General features: G+C 43.5%; 1 protein-coding gene across 2 annotated transcripts in view; it reads right to left on the bottom strand.

Annotated features, from left to right (window-relative positions):
* The window catches only part of CPNE4 (copine 4), a 412,933-nt gene that overhangs the window by 147,348 nt on the left and 246,384 nt on the right, over positions 1 to 19,201 (bottom strand). Inside the window, exon 3 of one of the 2 annotated variants that reach the window (XM_037061286.1) lies at positions 10,634 to 10,813. In XM_037061286.1, coding sequence (XP_036917181.1) covers positions 10,634 to 10,813 — 180 coding nt within the window. Of the gene's footprint in view, positions 1 to 10,293; positions 10,458 to 10,633; positions 10,814 to 19,201 lie in introns of those variants that run through there. The other variant, XM_037061284.1, reaches the window with a different exon arrangement.

Raw genomic sequence — 19,201 nt, 5'->3', positions numbered from 1 at the left:
TGACCTCTGTGAGCAGTATTACAGTGATAGCATTTAGGCAGAATTGCTACTCCGCTTCTTTCAATCTGCAAAGGCTTGTGGAAATCGAACCGAGTGTGGTAGGCAATGCAGCATAACGGGGAGGCAGGTAATGAAATCAGACCAACTTGGGTTTGAATTGTAGCGCCACAGCTTTCTGTCAGCATGATCTCGGATGAATTAGCTGAGCTCTCAAAGCCTAGTTCTCCATCCATGAGGTGGAGACAACACGGGCTTCACTCAACGTGACACCTGGGATACAGCAAGACCCCCAAATATCAGTCTTCCTTCCATCAACTGACCACTTGCGAGTAAATCAGTGGGAAGACATGGGAGACGTGTGCAGGGATGTGGACCTTTTTCTCATTAAGTACATGAAGTGGAAGCCCAATGGTAATACGGTTTAGGAGTAAGGCAGGAATAGCTTAGCACTGTGAATTTGAATCCAAATACCCACTGTGTCGTCTTGGCTCTGCCCCTTGAGGAGACTTGTAATCTGGGCCTACAGATCATGATTACACCATTGATATCGCCAAGCTCACCAATGCCTAAGGCAGGGTCAGCTCTCAGCACACGTTAGCTAGGAAAGGGGCTATTTGTTACCAAGGGGCCATACACTATATTGTTCTAATGGGGACACTTTTGAAAATGAAAGGGGGCAGTGTGAATAATTAAACCATGACAATAGTCATAAACTGGGACGGTCTGGAGGAAAGGAGCCCCGGGTTACCCTGCTGCTACCGGGATACCTGACAGGAAGGATGAATCCGCCTCCTCAGGGGCATGAAGCCGAGGGCAGAAACATTGAAGAGCCGACCCTGCCCTGGCCTGGCTACACTCGGCACTGCTTTTCTCCTCTTCCCCAAGTTGAGCGGTTCTGATCCCACTGGAACCCCACAGCAAAGTGCCTGTAAGACTAGTTTTCTTGGTTTGAATCTCATGGAGAGAGAGAGAGAGGTTGGAAGAATTTCCAATCCTCTGGTTCTGATAACGGGCATGGGAATGTGTGCAGACTTTGGGCTCCTGGTGGCAGATGCCAAGGAAGAGTGGGTGCAGCACACCAGCCAGCTCCCTGGGGGCCTCAGCCACCCTGCCCTGGTGCACAGGGAACCCCCAAAGGCTCACACTGCATCCAAAATGAAGTCAACGAATGCTCTCTAGCCTCATTTTGTCCTTAAACCTGAAAGCAAAACTCCTGGGAGTGATTTTGTAACCCAAGCAATTACTGTTTTTTTTCCCCTCTCCTGAACATTATTAATACAAAATATTCTCTCTCTCTCTCTCTAATTAAGCTTAAACTGGAGATTCTGGGCTTTACGGGAATGTCAGAATCTCCCTGCAGTTCCAAGGATGCTTTGTAAACTGATTACTTATTAGTGCTCCAAGTCCTCTCAGGTCTCTTCTATAATCAAAATTAGTGTTATAAAAGATCAGCATCAGATTACCAAGCAAACCCTCCGCCCTGGAGCCAGGCAGGGGCAACTGAGGCCCTACCTGCAGCATCTGTAAAACACTCTCTCAGACTCCTAAGGGTAAGCACAGCCTCAGCTAACAATTCACCCCAAAGCATTTCCATACCGTCCCCAAATTAGAATCCTTTGCATGTTTTAAAGTTCTTCACATGTGCCAGCATCAATACAATTCTTTAGTGCTATTCTCCTCCAGCTGAATATGAGTTCTCTGAAATCAGCAGGCAGGCTGTATATTACAATGTTTTTTACTAATACTTATTGTAGGAATGTGTCCTCCTGGTTTATGGAAAAGTGGGTACTTTAAGAGCTAGTGCCATATTTTCCCCTCTCCTTTGGGTGAGAGGACAAAGGAGAGTTTAGCCTTCTTATGGATACACTGGATATTCAGAAATGTTTATGATAATCAGTAACTAAATTCCATAAGAAGCCTAAACTACAAAAAACAAACCAGAAATTTTTGCAAGTTCTAAAAAATTATAGTGAACTTTATAAATAATTCAATAACCTTATTTTTGGTAAATAACAATATTTGGTAGGAAGTTCATTTAGGGGCTATTGCATTATTCGGTTCTAGCAAATTGGGCATTTCGCATATTGAGGGTCCAGTTCACGGTGCTGTGGTGTCTCATGCTTCAGAGCTGAGACAAGCACAGAACGTTTTTGTAGAAGGCACTCAGGGATGCTGATAAGTGAGAAGGTGTAGCAGGACCACAGCTGCAGGGGACAGGCAAGGGCTACATTATGGGAGGGCATGCGTGAACATCACAGAGACAGGGTTCAGATTGGATTTTTCCACTTAGTCATTCTCATTCTAAGTGGGCCAAAGGGATTGCAGTGGAATCTGGTTGGGAAGAAGCAATAGCAGGAGCTGTGGCAGAAGCCGGGGGAGCTGCCTCCAAACCCAGGCGGCACATGCGGCTCCTTGTACAGGTACACAGGTCCAGGGCACGCTGGTGGGGTAAACTGGAGACTGAGTGCCCCACACCAGCCTGGCTTAAAGGGTTGGGGCCTTTGTGCAAACACCAAGCATTGCTTTTCAGTTGTGACATGTCATTCTTTACAAATTCTTACCCAGGTCAAGATCTCTTGCCCCTCTCCACCATAATCAACAGGAGTTAGGAGAGAGATCATATTACTGTGAATGTATACAGAACAGGGCCTGTTAAATGCAGGCTCATTTTAATTGCCATGAAATATATCTTTTAAAAACTACCCTTAAAATTAAGCAGACACAAAGAGCGGCTTTCCTGGGAGTACTTAGGGAGGAGATACAGTCTGTGGCTGAATGACGTGCTAGGTCATAGATCAGACAAGCAGGGGAGGGGCCAAGGGGTGGGGACAGAGAGCATCCTGAAAAGGGATGAGAAAGCAGGGAAGACGCTCACCTTCTGAGACAAGGGGAATAGAGAGAGATGACTGAGAATCATTGACTCCTGAACTGTTTAGAATCTGGAGTTCAATCAAAACAAAACCTCTCTACAAATGAGGTCACTACATCAGAGAGGTTAAGCAAACTGCCCAAGATCCCGCAGGGATTTGGTGGTGGATCCAGGACCGAGTGCTCACTTTGACTCCAGCCCAGGACACCAGAAAGTAGACTGAAAGCAGAAGAATTTCCATAGGATCAGAATTTAAGAAGATTACTTGTTTGACAAAGACAGCAGAGAAAAAGGCAAGAATTAATTTTGCTCTCCTTGGAGGACTGAGGGCTTGCTCGCTCACATTCACTCCAGGGGAACCCCACCTTCCCAGGAACACAATAGGCAACCGGCATGAGAAGCAGCCCTGCTCCGCAAGGTTTCTCAGCCAGTTCACGGAGCTGAGATGATGGTGCTTACTTGTGACATTGTTCATCACTCATGGAGCTCCTACTTACAGTAATTCTACAAAGCTGGAAAAAGCTTTCCACATGAGAAGCAGAAAGTAAAGGAGTTGCCATCTGTAATGTGTAAATTTGACTCCCACGGGCCATCAGTTTTGTGCCATGAAGATATTAGGCATTATGCAACAAAATGCCAACCTGTGGAATCTCAGTGTGGGCATTACATTGACTCTGGATAAAAGCCTCTGCACAACTGGCCCAAATGTTAGTTCTTTCTCAATGAAAACTAATGATACAATCTCCAACAGCCATTTGCATTGCTCTCCCCAATACTTTAGGGCAATAGTTCTCAAGCCTGGCCTCTAACCAACAGCATCCTCATCACCGAGAAATGCAAATATTGGGTCTCTTGCTAAATCTTCTGAATCAAGAACTCTGAGGGTGGGGCCCCACACTCTGTGTCTTAACAAGTCTCTAGGTAATTCTGATGCAGTTCAAATCAGAGAACAGCTTCCCTGTGGGAAGAGGGTACACGATCTCTCTCCCAGGAACGGGGGTCAGAGGCCCCAGACAGTCTAAGGTTACTTCAAGGAGTTACAGATTTCCCCGTCCCACTTATGAGAACATAAGGCAGGGCATTCTTGGTTCTTTAAACATGTGGTCTGAACTTTGGGGGAAGAAATACACTAAAGAGCAGCCATACGGCAATGAGCAGAGGAGGACTTTGCACAGTTGTAACTGTCCTCCAAGCCATGGAAAAGGGAAAATGCCTGTAAGAAAAGCAATGGTGCAACCCAGGGCAACCCTTTAATTTGGATAATGGGTTTATTTAACGTGGCTGAGGGTGAAAAGATCAAGAGCGGATACCTCCAGGGCACTTCATTTTAAGCTATTGATTTGGGGAGGTTGACACATTGATACTATTTAAGAAGCCATGTAATATTTAAAGGAACTTCAGTATGCAAACCTTGAGGAAAGATAACCAAGGCTATTTCTTTGCATGAGGATTCCTATGTTACCTCTATCAGCTCTGGGTAAGACAAAAAAAAAACTTTTAAAAAAACCTAGCAAGTCAACTCCAACCTGAATTTGCATTAGTAGATGCAACATCATAATTTACACTTGTGATAAGCTATTAGAATAAATGGAAAAGATTAGAAGGGGCTTAGGAGCTGAACATACCTGCATTCAAGCTGCATACCAGCTGTACCACTTAACTGGCTATGCAACATAGTTAAATAATACCCAGCTTTACTCAGTCTCAGTTTCCTCAAATGTAAACACGGATAATTGTAACACCTACCTCACAGGGATGTGGTGCTGATTCAGTGGATTGAAGCACAGTGAGTGCCTAGCCCAGTGGCTGGTAAATGAAAGGGTCTCTAGGAAAATATTAGGATGAATGAAGCAGTCAATGAGCAGTGAAAGCAAAAAGCAAAGGCGTCATACTTTAAAAAGGTTAGTTGCTGTTCTAGCTAGTGAAGGGTCATGTCTCTCCTGAACATGTCCTCTGTGGGGTGAAGCAAGAGAGGGGCTTAGTTCCCGGGCTCCTTTTGGCCAACAGAAGTGCAAGGATGGTCTCCAAGCTCTTCTGGAAGGATCACGCAGCTTTTCAAGCACCTGCGTCTCTGGGATTTGCCCTCCTCACCCATCTGCTGAGGACACGCAGTTCTGCCTGCAGTGCTCTCAGAGGACGTGAACCTGTATTTGGCATAATTGCTCAGTGCTAAGTCACTTGCTGTGCTTGTACCAACTTCACGGCCAGTGCCAATTTCTGGCCTGCCGGGGGCTGCTATTTTCCTTCCCTAAAGGCCGGGAGTCCTGCTGAGTCACCTGGCAGAGTGAGAATGTGACAAACTCAGATGGACAGCGCAAGTACCTGTCAACAGCTTTGAGGGGACAGGCTTTGAATGTGTGACTGCCTATGGGTTTGGGAAGTCACTTTCTCCTTTTTGGCGTCAGTTGTGGCAAGACAGGAATTGGAACACTTGCCCCTGATTCAAAAGCACTTTTACTTAAAAATAGTCTGAGAACATTAAATATTACACACACACACACACACACACACACACACACACACCAAACCCCTCAACTAAAGAAAGCATCGAACAAGCTGGCGCGAAACAACAAGCTCAGTTTTACTAATTGTCCAGGACATGGGTGCTCTGTCATAATGCTTTCATGCTTTTTCACTGCCACCTTCACTCCCGAAACAATGTTGGCCCCTACAAGTGCCAGTTCTTCCCACTCTTTTCTTGACTTTCACCATCTTAACAACAGTTTCCATAACCTGAGTCTCTCTCTGGGCCAGCAACTCCGCTAAACTCCTCATGCGTATTTTTTTGATCTTGACAATATTTCTTGAGACCAGCATTAGCATTATCTTCATTTTTCAAATTAGGAAACTGAGGCTTAAATAGCTGCATGAATTCACCTCTTCACGTACAACTCGAAAGCAGGTGAGCTGGGATTCAATGCCGGACCACCAGGTTTCACAGCCTGCACACTTGAACGTGATGAGACAGTCTTCGGACCTGACCATGCCATTCCTGGCACTGCTCGCCAGCTCACAGCCAGCCATTCCCTGCCTAATTGCGCACTACAAGGAGTTATACAGAGGGAAAATATTGAAGGTCTTTCTTTTTGCTTGATCACAATGAGAGAACAATTCTTTTAAAAAAGAGGAAAACTCCCATTCATGCCTAAATGTCATAATCTGTGAAACTATGGAGGGTAAGAGCACGGCCTGCCCTTCACAAAGGTTTTACTACAAATACATGTAGCTAGTATGTCAGGCTACACACAGAAAACACTCAACAAAAGGTCTGGGTTTCAAGGCTACACAAAGTTCACACTTTTATGAGAAAGTAGAGATGTTCATACATACTCATTGCTTAATGGGGACAAGAATGGGAAGAGTCAAGTCAAGGGAAGAGTCAGGAAGAGTCAAGTCAAGGAACATGTATAAAGGACCCATGGACAAAGACGATGGGAGGGTAGGGTTGAATGTGGAAAGTGGATGGTGGGTGGGGCAGGGGAGAGTAATGGGGGGAAATGGGGGCAATTTTAATTGACCAATAAAAAAATTAAAAATAAAAAACTTCTGTATGATTTGTTCATGTGTGGTATGTTCAATAAGTTTCCCTCCAAAAAGAAAAATAAAAGAGTCCCTTTGAGGGATCTCACCCACTCCCATGCCCATGACCGTCTATAGGGAGTTAGCTCCTAAATATATATTGTCTTCAGACCCCCGTGCTTACCTACCAACTGGCAACTTGTCCTGGTTGCTCCACACACACATTCTGAGCTGAACCTGTCAGCATCACATTCTATTCTGCAACTCACCCTTCAGTGTCACTTCCCTCAAAGAAAGCCAAATTGCTTCACCAGTAACCTACACCAGGTATCTCATAACTCCTTCTCCCTCAACCAGTCTCCACCCTCATTGGTTCTGCTCTTGGACAAGCTCTTCTCTGGGCCTCTTCTCAACCTCCATGGCCACTGCCCTCTTCATCTCTTTGCTGTTATTGCCTTAGCTTCCTGACTGGTTTCCCTGCCCCCGCATCCATCCTCTCCCATCCACCCTTCACAGGGATGCCAAAATGACCTTTCTAGTATATACGCCCAGTCTCATCTTTTCCCTAGTGGAAACCCTTCCAGGTCTCCAGTGCCTCATATTTATGCTCCACAAACTTTAGAAAAGGGTATTTAAAAGCCTCATGGTTTGGCTTGTCCTCCCCTGTCTAGCCTCTATGTCTTTTCCATGCTCGCATATTTATCTGGTTATGTTGATGTCCTCTTTCATTCTTGTGCTACTGTGCCTTTGTGGGTAGCATTTTGCCAGGAGAGCCCTTGGGTTTTGTTTTTTGCCCTTTTCTTTGCTGAATTCCTATTCACCACTTAGAGATTCAGGTCCAGACTCATTTTTTTTTTTTTCTGTGAGACCTCCCTGATTCCCTTTGGGCAGAGATATGTATTTTCCTCCCTACCCATGGAAAGCATCCTATTGTGGTACCTAATAATGTGCATTTTGATTATTTATTAATCAGTCTGTGTTTCCAGCTCATTATAAGCTCCTCTGGGGGCAGAGCTTCCATCTTTTTCATCTTTATGCCTCTAGTACCTAGCATGGTACTTGGCATGGCCAGGGCACTTGATAAATGCTTGTAGAAAAAAAATGCATTAATAAATCAATAAACCTCATCATGCTAAAAAAATCTTTTCAAAGTTAGCTAATTGATAAATTTGACTTGAGCATGTGGTACATGTAAAGCAAGTGTTCCATTAGACACAAAGTAGTGTTGAATGTGGCCTCTGTTTTCGGAAACTTATAATCTAGCTACAGGGACCAGGTAACTGGGTATAAAAGTGCTAACTAAGAGAAAAATGATTTTACTAAACTGATTGAAAGTCCCTTCTCAAGCCAATGCAAAATGAGTTGCTAAATGAAGGAAATGAAGATTGGTTACAGGATCTTGGAGTCTGACCAGGTCACTGTGGCCAGGGAAAGGGGATCTGTAATTTCCCCACCTGCTAGGAATGTGACCCTTTCTTCTCATGCTCCCATCCAGTTTCACTGGAAATGTCACTTCCCACCAGAAATCGTCCATGACCTCCTCGCCACCTGATGCCATCCTTTTAATGTTTGGTCTCCTAACCCATATTTCTTTTTAACAGTGGTTATAATGGATGTAATTTAATTAATTGTCTGTGCAATTATCTGCTCCCCTCTTTATCCCCAACTCGACTGTGAGCAGCTTGAGGCAAGGACAATGTTTGGGGGGGAACACTATATCACTGGCATCGAGGACAAAGCTGGGTCCAAAGTAGAGCGTCATGGACTTATGGCTGCTGGAAAGGTGAGGCTGGTCAGAGACTGAAGATGTGAGTTGCAGGGATACTTACATGCACAAAGTGAGCAAAGCTTTGCATAAAAAGGATCTTTCCCTCACAGGAGGCCTACATGGATCTACATTTATTTCTTGGGACAGACTCTGGCTTTTACACATAAGGAATGCCCATTGCCTAAGGAAAATCTTGGAGTGACCCATTTCGCCTTTAAAAAATGACATTTTAATCACCTTTTTATTTTATTCATAAATTATGGAATGTCACTTTAAATTCATTCATTCAATGACTACTTATTGGACACTATACTTGGCAACACCTGAGAACTCTCTGCCATCAGTCCTTTCCAGAGTCATGAGAGATTATATTTGTGGAGAGTACGCCACCTTCTCTGACTGCCTCCCCTCAGCTGTGCTCTCACATGGGGCTTTTGCCTTTCGTTAATGGAACGAGGAACAATCCTATGAAAGAGATCACTGTATTCGCTGGAAAAAGGTAACTCAGGACATTGCCTATTTTTCCACTCAGTGCCACATGGGAGAAGTTTATTTTTAGTTATTAGTGACATGAGGAAGGGTAAAAACAAACAAACAAACAAACCAAAATGCATATGTGCCATCTCTTTGCCAGGCAGACTCTTACTAACCCCTTATTCAAACCCTTACCTCTGCATGGGACTGATGCTGGTTTTGTGGTGTTAGAGGCTCATACAATTTGGAATCCTTTTTTGAGAAACAAGTACAAAACTACAAATAAAAATGTGACATAGAGCCGTGGAAGGGGTCCAGATGAGAAGAAGGCTCTGAAGTTAAAGCTTCACTGGTTTCACAGTAGATTAGCATCTGACCTTGAATCCATGAAACTGGTCTCCTCTGCCCCTCACTCTGCCACAGTTGTTCTGACCTCTATGATTTGTTTCCCTTTCTTTCTTACTTGAAAGGCCTCCCTGCTTTCTCTCCCATCCCTGGACCACATTTTTTCACCATTTGGTCCCACAGTGGCTTCTTTGATTCTAGCCAGCAGATATCTCTCCCTTCCCCGAAGGTCCACAACACATAATGGGCAGAGCCCAGGGCATTTTGTCTCACTGTGGCTTCAGGAGCATCCTCAATTACTCTATTTGAGATGTATATAGTATGTCTTCTCTGATCAGAGTGTCTCCTTCTTGGGCACAGGGACTACTTCTCCATTTAGATCTCCCCTGAGCACCTACTAAAGTTCTGGGCCCAGCAGGAAGGGAAGAAAGAAAGGAAAGGTGTCACAGAATCACAATGATAGGAAACAAAATAATGGGGTTTGGAGTGAGGCTGACCTGGTTCAAGTTCTAGCTCTTCCACTTTTTAGTCTGGTGCCTTAAGATTAACTTCTTTTTAAAAAAATGTAAAGATTTTATGTATTTACTTTTAGAGAGAAGGGAAGAGAGTGAGAAAGAGAGGAAGAGAAACATGCAAGAGATACATCGATAGGTTGCCTCTCTCACGCCCCCAACTGGGGACCTGGCCCACAACCCAGGCATGTGCCCTGACTGGGAATTGAACCAGCAACCTTTTGATTCATATGCTGGTGCTTAATCCACAGAGCCACACCAGCCATGGCTAAGCCTAACTTCTCTGAGTCTTGGTTTTCTCACTGACATACATATATAGTAATGATGTTTATTTCTGAAGATAAAGTAAAAGCATTTATTCACCCCCTAAATATCCATTTGGCTCCTCTCCTGGGCTATTTTTGGTCACAAGAGGCTTGGAATACATGACAATGAGCAATATTCCCTGTGTGGGGGTTCTCCCAGTTAGTTGGGAGATGGAAATTTATAATTCATCAAGATATAGTTATAAAAGATACACAACCAGAGCAGAGTAAGTGCTCAATAAACAACTGTTAAATAAATGAAAGAATTCAGAAGAGAAAAGGATTAATTTTGCAAAGTAAGTAACTCTTCACATATTTGCAGCATCATCCCTATGTAAATACAACGGATATGACAGTGCGTGGGAAGCCCTAAAATGCCACACGTAAAAGAAAATAAAATCAAGAGAAAGAAAGCGCGCACTAAATGAGAGGAGAGAAATAAACGGGAAGAAGGAAGTCCCTAAGAAGGCAAGAGGAAGGAAGACACATCTGTTGACCCACCTGGCCAAGGGTGCACTCCATGCTGCCAAGGAAGTCAGCCTCCTTCAGCCCATTGTGGTTGCTGCTGATGTCATGGACCTCAAACCGCAGGCGCTGCACCTCTTCAAAGTAGAAGTCCACAGTAAACAGTTTTGAATACACTGGGTTTATGCAGGTGCGAATCACTTCTGTTCTNAAATACAACGGATATGACAGTGCCTGGGAAGCCCTAAAATGCCACACGTAAAAGAAAATAAAATCAAGAGAAAGAAAGCGCACACTAAATGAGAGGAGAGAAATAAACGGGAAGGAGGAAGTCCCTAAGAAGGCAAGAGGAAGGAAGAGACATCTGTTGACCCACCTGGCCAAGGGTGCACTCCATGCTGCCAAGGAAGTCAGCCTCCTTCAGCCCATTGTGGTTGCTGCTGATGTCATGGACCTCAAACCGCAGGCGCTGCACCTCTTCAAAGTAGAAGTCCACAGTAAACAGTTTTGAATACACTGGGTTTATGCAGGTGCGAATCACTTCTGTTCTGTCAACCTGCAAGGAGAGAGAAAGAGAACATCCACATGGGATTAGGGCTTTTAATTATTAACCTTTAGGTAAATTAATTTTATGGTGCTTCACCTGCTCGCAAACCATAAATGCCTTCCATCAAGTCACCAGGCCAGCAGTTCAAGTCTTCAAGGAAGCATCACCCTCAGAGAATGAGCCATGTTTTGAGGAGGAAAATCTAATTAGACAGAATAATCCGAAGCTTTCTATTTAAAGATTTGGTGTTGTTAGGCAACAGGGCAGCCAGATGCATCAATTATTAGTGACTTCCTGGAGCCTTAGGATGAGAAAGAGTCTGAGGGGCACATCTGGGCTGGGTGGGGTGTGTGGAGAAATTGGTAACAGATTAGTGAGGTCTGATAGGCATAGTAATGGTAAATGTGTAGGTGCCCATTTTAGTCAATCTTATTCTATATGAGTTTTGTAACTCACAATTCCCAGCATAATAAAGTGGAAAAGCCAGGAGAATGGATATGAAGATGACTGCCTTTGGTCTTAAGAATGCCTTATTTTGGGATTTTCATGTTTACTCGGTCATTTCAATTTCCTGGGCTTCAGTTTCCTTAACAGCATAACAAGGAACAGAGGATGGGAAATGCCTTCCTGTTCTAACATTTCATGATAATAAACCTCCCTTTTGCTCCTCTGTCCCAGATCTGTATCTGCCACTCTCTACCCTGCTCTGTGCTCCCAGAGGCTGACCAATTGCATCGAATTTCCTGGGCTCCCTTGCCCTCTAGGTTCTGGCTGGACTCAGCCAGTGGAGGGACATGGCAAGATGTCAGAGGAGTGGAAGTCAGAAAGGGGTACAGTCAGTGGCTGCGTGGCTCTGCACACACAGAGTCTGCTAGCAGATGCCCTTCCACAAAGAGAACCTTTGCTGGGATCTGGTAGCCCCGCCCCATTTCCCTCTCTTCAGACCAGCAGGTGGTAATGACTTTGTGTTGTTACTACCCTGATGTCTTAGATGCTTCACTGTCCTATGTGGGCTTCTTTATGCCTGCCCATGCCTTTGAAAAGAGTTTCACCTAGCAGGTGAAACTCTCTCTCGGTATGTCATCTGTTTTCTGCTGGTACCCTTACTGCTAAAATTCTTCTATGCCTATCACAGGTAAAAATACACAACACCATTTATATTCTGGAAAATCTTAAAGGGCCAAGTTACAGGTTATCCAAGATCTCACAATATCTCTCAAACGGAGATATCCATTTACTCATATTTTACAAATCAACTGGAGTCTGTGTACTGCGGGCTTTCAAATAGAAATACTGTTTAATGACTACTTCATAAACGGCATTCATTAGTGCAAAGTGGGAAAACTATTTCCTCTGCTTCCCCGAGAGTACTGAGAGAGTCTCTGAAGAAAATGAAGGGACCAAGTCCCTTCAGAATTTCTGAAGGGAAATGGTCTTTGACCATGTCATGCAGGTACGTGCTTTCCAGCAGAGCAAATCTGATACTTGCTGCAACCTCCACAGGTTTTCTTTTTTTAAAGGTTTTCTCCTCTTCATTGTTTCTTTTTTAAAAAATATTTTATTTATTTATCTTTAGAGGGGAAGGGGAGGAGAGAGGAAGAGAAACATCAATGTATGGTTGCTTCTCATGCATCCCCTGCTGGGAACTTGCCCCTGCCGGGAACTAGCCTGCAACCCAGGCATGTGCCCTGACTGGGAATCGAACCGCGATCGTCTGGTTCGCAGGCCCGTGCTCAATCCACTGAGCTACACCAGCCAGAGCCTCTTCATTGTTTCTTTAATCATATTTTGCATGCTCGCTTTTTCCTCCATTAGATATATTTTTATTTTTAAATGTTTATTTAATTTATTGGGGTGACTGGTTAGTAAAATTATATAAGCTTCAAGAGTAAAATTCTACAATAAAATATCTGTATATCGTAATTTGTCTTCACGTCAAATCCAGCCTTTTTCCATCACCATTTATCACCCCTTTATCCTTTTCTACTTCTCTTAGCCCCCTTTCCCTCTGGTAATCACCATACTATTGTCTGTGCCTATGAGGTTTTTACTTTTTATTTTTGCACTTAATCCCTTCACCTTTTTCAGCCTGTCCCTCAGCTCTCCCCCCCGCCCCCTCCATAGGTGTCAGTTCTCTGTATCGATGGGTCTGTTTCTATTTGACATTCTTGAGTTCAGTGATTTACCTCTGGCCTGGGTCCTGCCTATGGGCCCTGTATGAGAGAGCTGTCCTATAAGGAACACCCCCTGCTATTCCTAGTGGGATGGACAATCCACGTTGCAAGGAAAAGAATATGGTCTGGTTATGTCCCTGTCCAACAGATAGAGAACCAAATCCTAACCAATGGCTGATTAGCATTTTATAAAACCTATTGTTCAGATCTGTTGGGAACCACCCTGCCTGGTTTCAGAAGCTGTAACCCTCCATAGCTAAGGCTGAGTGAGCAACCTTTGGACCATAAGCCACTAAGGAGACAAAGCTTATCTCCCTGGCAGGGGCACCGCTTCTGCTCCTTTTCCCATAACTGGCCCCCAGTGCTTGATCAGTTACCAATGAAGGGTAAGATTCCCCAAGGGAGAATTGACCTAAGACAGGCACAATCATGTGGAGGCTTCGGGCAGGACTTGGGGGGCTATGGAGAAAGGGGGTGATGGACCCTCGCCCCTTAACCTTGACGAAGCCTGACTCCACTGAGTCCAAGAGAAGTCTCTGAAATTTTTCGGGTTATCTGCCTCCTCTGCCTGACTTAAGCCTGAAACAATGACAGAGGGCGATGCAGCCCTGTGCTGGAAGGGGAGGGCTTCCCGGGTGATCAGGCCTAAGAAAGGATATGTAAAATCCTGTGAAGCCTGCTTTGTTAAGAATGCTGTTAGTCAAATGATAAAGGGCCAAGCAGGAAATGAGTTTGTTTCCCAAAGTTTTGTAGCCTTTTAGCTGATAGACCCTGACTCAGAATAAGCCCTAATAGTTCTTTGTATGCTATCTACTGTTTGATCCTTACTGCCTGATAATGATTAATGAGCTGTACCTGTATTCCTGTGCAAATTAAACCAAATAAGAGCCTGTCTAGGCAAAGGTCAGCGCTCTTTCCCCTTGACAGGGTGGCCAAGCTGCTCTGAGGCTCTCCTCCCTTGAGGGAGTGGCCGTGTGGTCCCTTTTCCTCCACAGGACTCGGTAGTCTGTGTAAATTTGTCTCATATCTCATCCGTGATGCTGTGGGCACTGCAAGCCAGTGTGCACATCACAGACCAATGGCGATTTGAACATTCTGGTTATTTCTGAAGACTCAGGTTCTATTGAACTGTCTTTTACATCCCTATATACAATGTTCATTCTGGGGGGACAGGGCTGAATACATCATGGCTGATTGTACAAGTACAAGGATTTACTGTATAGGCATAATTATTTTTAAATTGCTAGGAGATCATGATTTTGAATAATAGTATAAATCAGAGGTCATAAACTCATAGTCTGCAAGTTCAAGCTTAGTTGGAGGTATTTTGTTGGTCCCATTTAATAGTATTTTTCCCCTTAATTTCTCAACATAAAAGAAAGGCTGTTTGTATTGTTCAACCTTTGGGGGGAAAATCAGAATATTTGGCAATCTGGGGCCACATCTGCATACGGCAACAATTGGTAACTGCCCCATTCAGAAGAGGCACTCATTCTGTGGTTACCGCGTTCAATCTTTCAATGAATTTCCCTGCTGGGCCCCTAGAGGCATCTCTGCAACATTTGGCCTAAACTTATAGAATAATGAGTCATAGAGTAAGAGATCCAATTATATTCCTTTGGTATCATTTGATAGAAAATTTCAAAATGACTCCCAAGAAGTTACCTCATAGATGGATTTGACATCCTCTAGACACATAAACAGAGCCATCTCTCATTCTGGATGGAACCACAGAGTCCAAGGCAGGTTTAGGTTCCTTCTCCTCCTAGCTGTTTTTGCTCTGCTTGGACCACTGTNATCTGCATATGGCAACAATTGGTAACTGCCCCATTCAGAAGAGGCACTCATTCTGTGGTTGCCAAGTTCTATCTTTCAATGAATTTCCCTGCTGGGCCCCTAGAGGCATCTCTGCAACATTTGGCCTAAATTTATAGAATAATGAGTCATAGAGTAAGAGATCCAATTATATTCCTTTGGTATCATTTGATAGAAAATTTCAAAATGACTCCCAAGAAGTTACCTCATAGATGGATTTGACATCCTCTAGACACATAAACAGAGCCATCTCTCATTCTGGATGGAACCACAGAGTCCAAGGCAGGTTTAGGTTCCTTCTCCTCCTAGCTGTTTTTGCTCTGCTTGGACCACTGTGAATGGCACAAATGGCTGAGAGGCACCAATCCTGCTTTTCCTCTCACTTCCTGATTTTCACAATGATGATCCCACATAAGTATGAAGCGCGTGTTGGCATCAAGCCACACAACTCAGACGGGCTGTCCAAGGCAAGTGGCAAGCAGCAAGTGTGCAACATTAAATGAGATGGCTTCTGGAGGGAAATGACTGGTTGGAAAAAAATTAAGCAAATACATGTTTGCATTACCAAGGGAGGTAATTCCCAAAGATAATCTCAGGGCAAGTAAAAATCCTAACAGCACCTAGGTACTCAGGAAAAGAAGGAGAATGGTGATAGAAGACACATTCTCAATACTAAATGCTTATTTGAAAGATGTTTCAAACCCTTCTGCATTCCCAGCTATTATGGGAGATATATCATCTTTTCTGAAGACTGAAGCCAGGTTTAATCTGAGTGACACAGCCTAAGGCAGCTCATGTTTCTCACTAGGATGTATTAAGGTCAAGGTGATTGTTTCCAAAAGACTATCCACTGACATGCTACTGGCTGCACCAGAATCGATCAGGCAGCTTTCTTTAAAACTCAGATTCCTGAAAAAAAAAATACAATAAAAAACCATTTAGAACTGTAAGGGTCCTTTATAGATCAAGAGACCATTTTATGGGTGAGTTACTTGAGGCCCAGAGAGATCCAGTGATTGTCCTAAGGCAACAAAAATCAGTGCTCAAGCAAGACGGAAAGCCCAAGTCTTTTAAAATCAATTCTGCTATGCTGTGGGCTACTTTACCCTAGTCTTGCTGGGGGTTTTTTAAGCTATGTAATGAAAGCACTTTCAGCTAATAAAAATTATTTTTTAAAACTATACAACAGACAGACAAACAAAAACTCAGATTCCTGTTCCCTATCCCTAGCAATTTTGATTCAGTAAATATAAGCTGGGACCTAGAAATCTGTATTTTTAAGAGTGCCCCAGGCAATTCTGATGTTGGAATATCAGAGTAAGGGCTTTGAGAAGATGCAGGGTCTACTCCTGGCTCTTGTGGAGGTTTTATTATTAATTTTTTTGTCAAGGTTTATTTTAATCTTTCTGGCTCTCTGTTACCAGGTCTTCAAAAAGTGTGCTTATCACCCTCCTTCTGTAGTCGCAATAACCGATATACTCACGTCATTTTATAGCTTTCAGAACATGTTCACATTCCCTTTTTTAACTTGATTCTTATAGCAATGCTGGGATGTAATGGTTCACTATTTTATAATGAAAAAAATCAAGGTCAAATATCAGCACAAGGTACTACCAGGGGTGCCCAACCTTTTGGCATCTCTGCACCACACCAGAACAAGAAGAGTTGTCGTGAGCTATATATTAAATTCACTGCAACATGTAATCACACAAAACATCTGGTAGTATTTTAAGTAAATTTACAACTTGGTGTTGGGCTGCTTCACAGCCGTCCTGGGCTGCATGCGGCCCCTGGGCTGCAGGTTGGGCGCCCCTGTTAGATGAGAGAGTGGGCACCCGGACTGCTGTCTCCTGACTTCAAAGCTTGGACTTTACCTGAGAGATTCAGTGATTGTCCTTAATTTGAGTTTATTCATGAGCATATCTTGAAAATGAAAAATGCAGCTAGGTTATGGCATGATGGTGATAGACTCCGTCGTCGAATCTCGCTTTTGGAAGTCGCTCTTTTAAAAATTTCATCTAAACTATTTTTCAGTATAATGCTAAAGTTTACAATAAATAATACTTCTGGAATGCCTGCCATGCATTATTCAGATATAATCGACATATGATAAACCACATCTATCTAAAGTATGCGATTCAATGAGTTTCGATGCATGTGCACGCATGTGCAGCCATCACCACAAACAAGATAGTGAACGTGACCATTACGCTGAAACTTCCTCATGCCCCTCTGTGACTCTCTCCTGTCATCCCCCTCCCCCACACCCAAACAACAATTTTTAGATTTGTTCATTGTTGTATGTATCAATGGCACATCTATTTGATTGCTGAGTCATATTCCACTGGTGGATGTTCGGGTGTTCCCGGGTTGGCTATCACACATAAAACGGCCATGACCATTCATGTACAAGCATTTGTATGACCCTGTATTTCTTCTTCTCTTGGCTAAATACCTAGGGGTGAAATAAGTGTATGTTTAACTTTTAAAATTCTGTTAGGCAGGTTGTGATATCTCATCATGGTTTTCATTTGCATTTTCCTAATAAGTAATGATGTTATACCTCTTTTCACATCTTTACTTGCCATCTATATGTCTTCTATGGTAAAGTGTCCAGTCAAACCCTTTGACAGGCGCCCTCTTTTCATCCTTATGACAACACTGTGAGGTAGGTACTATCATTATCCCCTCTTGCCGGCAGGTAGAGAGACCCTGTAAATTTCCCACACCTTATAAAGGGTAGAATTTGAACCTAGGGAGCCAAGCTCATGGATCTGTGTGTTTCACCTCTGTGGTATATAGTCATGCAAATTTGAAGCTTTGGCACCTAAACCCTGTTGCTCATAGTAATGCACAAGCCCGACACCAAATGTAAAATGAAGAAGTAGCAGAAATTGAGTAAGTCTGCAGTGGTGACCCTAAAGATCTGGTTTGTCCACTGAGCACATGGGAGAAACAATGGAGGTCCTGAACATTGACCAGCCCAACCCCAGACTGGATTGGGTAGGAGATGAGGACACTAGGTCATTAAGAAATAGTTCAAGACCACGCAGAGAATGGCTCTCTGGAACTTCGGGCTTCCAAGGGCTGCTGGAACTGCCATAGGAGGAGGACAGAAGGGTGTTGAGAAGTGAGCACTGAACAATGGGATGCTCTCGGCGCGGAGAGGGTAAAGGCAGGGCCAAACTGATCCCAGTTAGTGGATGGTGTAAGATTCCTTGAAGAAATACAAGCCCCTATCCCGAGAGTAACAGAAGCAGTGAAGAATGACATCAGGGGCCAGAAAGACATTACAGCCTCTAGGTCAGGCTTATAATTAGGTGTTCCTTCAAACTGACATTCTTTAAATGTCTCCTCAATATTTAGTTAGTGAGGCTGGGAAGAAAATTAATTTTCTCTGAATAAAGAATGGATAGCTTTCTTGATGTTCAAAAATAGAGGATTTATCACACACAATTTTTCAAACTATATAATTTCTAAGGGGACATAATAAGCCACATAAAATTTAGATAATAAAATCAAATCACTGAGCCACCAGAAGTAGCATTACCCAATTTCAGGGTCCCAGTTGCTGACTTCAAGTGACTGTCCTACAGCTGTAATAAATCATGAGTCTCAGAATCACTCAACAGCGGTAGGTTGGTGCCAGCAAGTGAGATATGACTTTTATTTTCAATTTAAGTGATTTCTCTACTTCCATAGGATGAAAACTCTCACATTTGTTGGTTATATAAAGAGTCACACGTGAAATCAAGTTTACTGGTGCTATTTTTGTGATAGGTCTACATGCTGAGGGTGCATCATTTTAGGGGCTGGACTGACCTGCTGCATGGACCGGGTATTCCTGCTCAACAGGTTCTAAAGCTAAAACTAAAACATGCCTGATATTGGTGGCCTTTGCTTCTCCTTAATTTATAAAATCCTGCGCAGAAGCTGACTGTGTACCTTACGTTTGTCTAGTGGAGTGGTTCTCACTGGGAGTAATACTCACTTTCCCAGGGGTTATTGGGAAATGTGTAGGGGCTTTTGGGGTTGGCATGACAAGGTGACATCACTGGATGCCACTGTGGATGTTAGTCCTGATTAACACAGAACTACACACCCTGAAATCTAGTAGTATTCCCTACTAGTTCAATCCACTTTCTACCTGAACTAAACAAACAGAGAAACTCCTCCAAGGGCGCTCTGGTTTTCAGAACAATCCACACGAACGGATTTAATAAAGAGTGGAATCCTCCAGATGAGAAACTTTGGAAGTCCCCCTGTTCGAAGTAACATACTTGTGGGAATAACACACTTCACAGAACTATCTCCTGAAGGAATCATTTTGACACCTGCCCAGTGAAGCATTTCATTCCTTCCTGAAATGGATGGCAAGTAGAGTTGTGACCAATAGAAATGTGACTTT

Source organism: Sturnira hondurensis, unplaced genomic scaffold, assembly GCF_014824575.4.
Source record: "Sturnira hondurensis isolate 20B ecotype Veracruz unplaced genomic scaffold, ASM1482457v3 Scaffold0013299, whole genome shotgun sequence".
NCBI classification, from domain to species: Eukaryota; Metazoa; Chordata; class Mammalia; order Chiroptera; family Phyllostomidae; genus Sturnira; species Sturnira hondurensis.
This window is presented reverse-complemented; position numbering and strand designations above follow the sequence as displayed.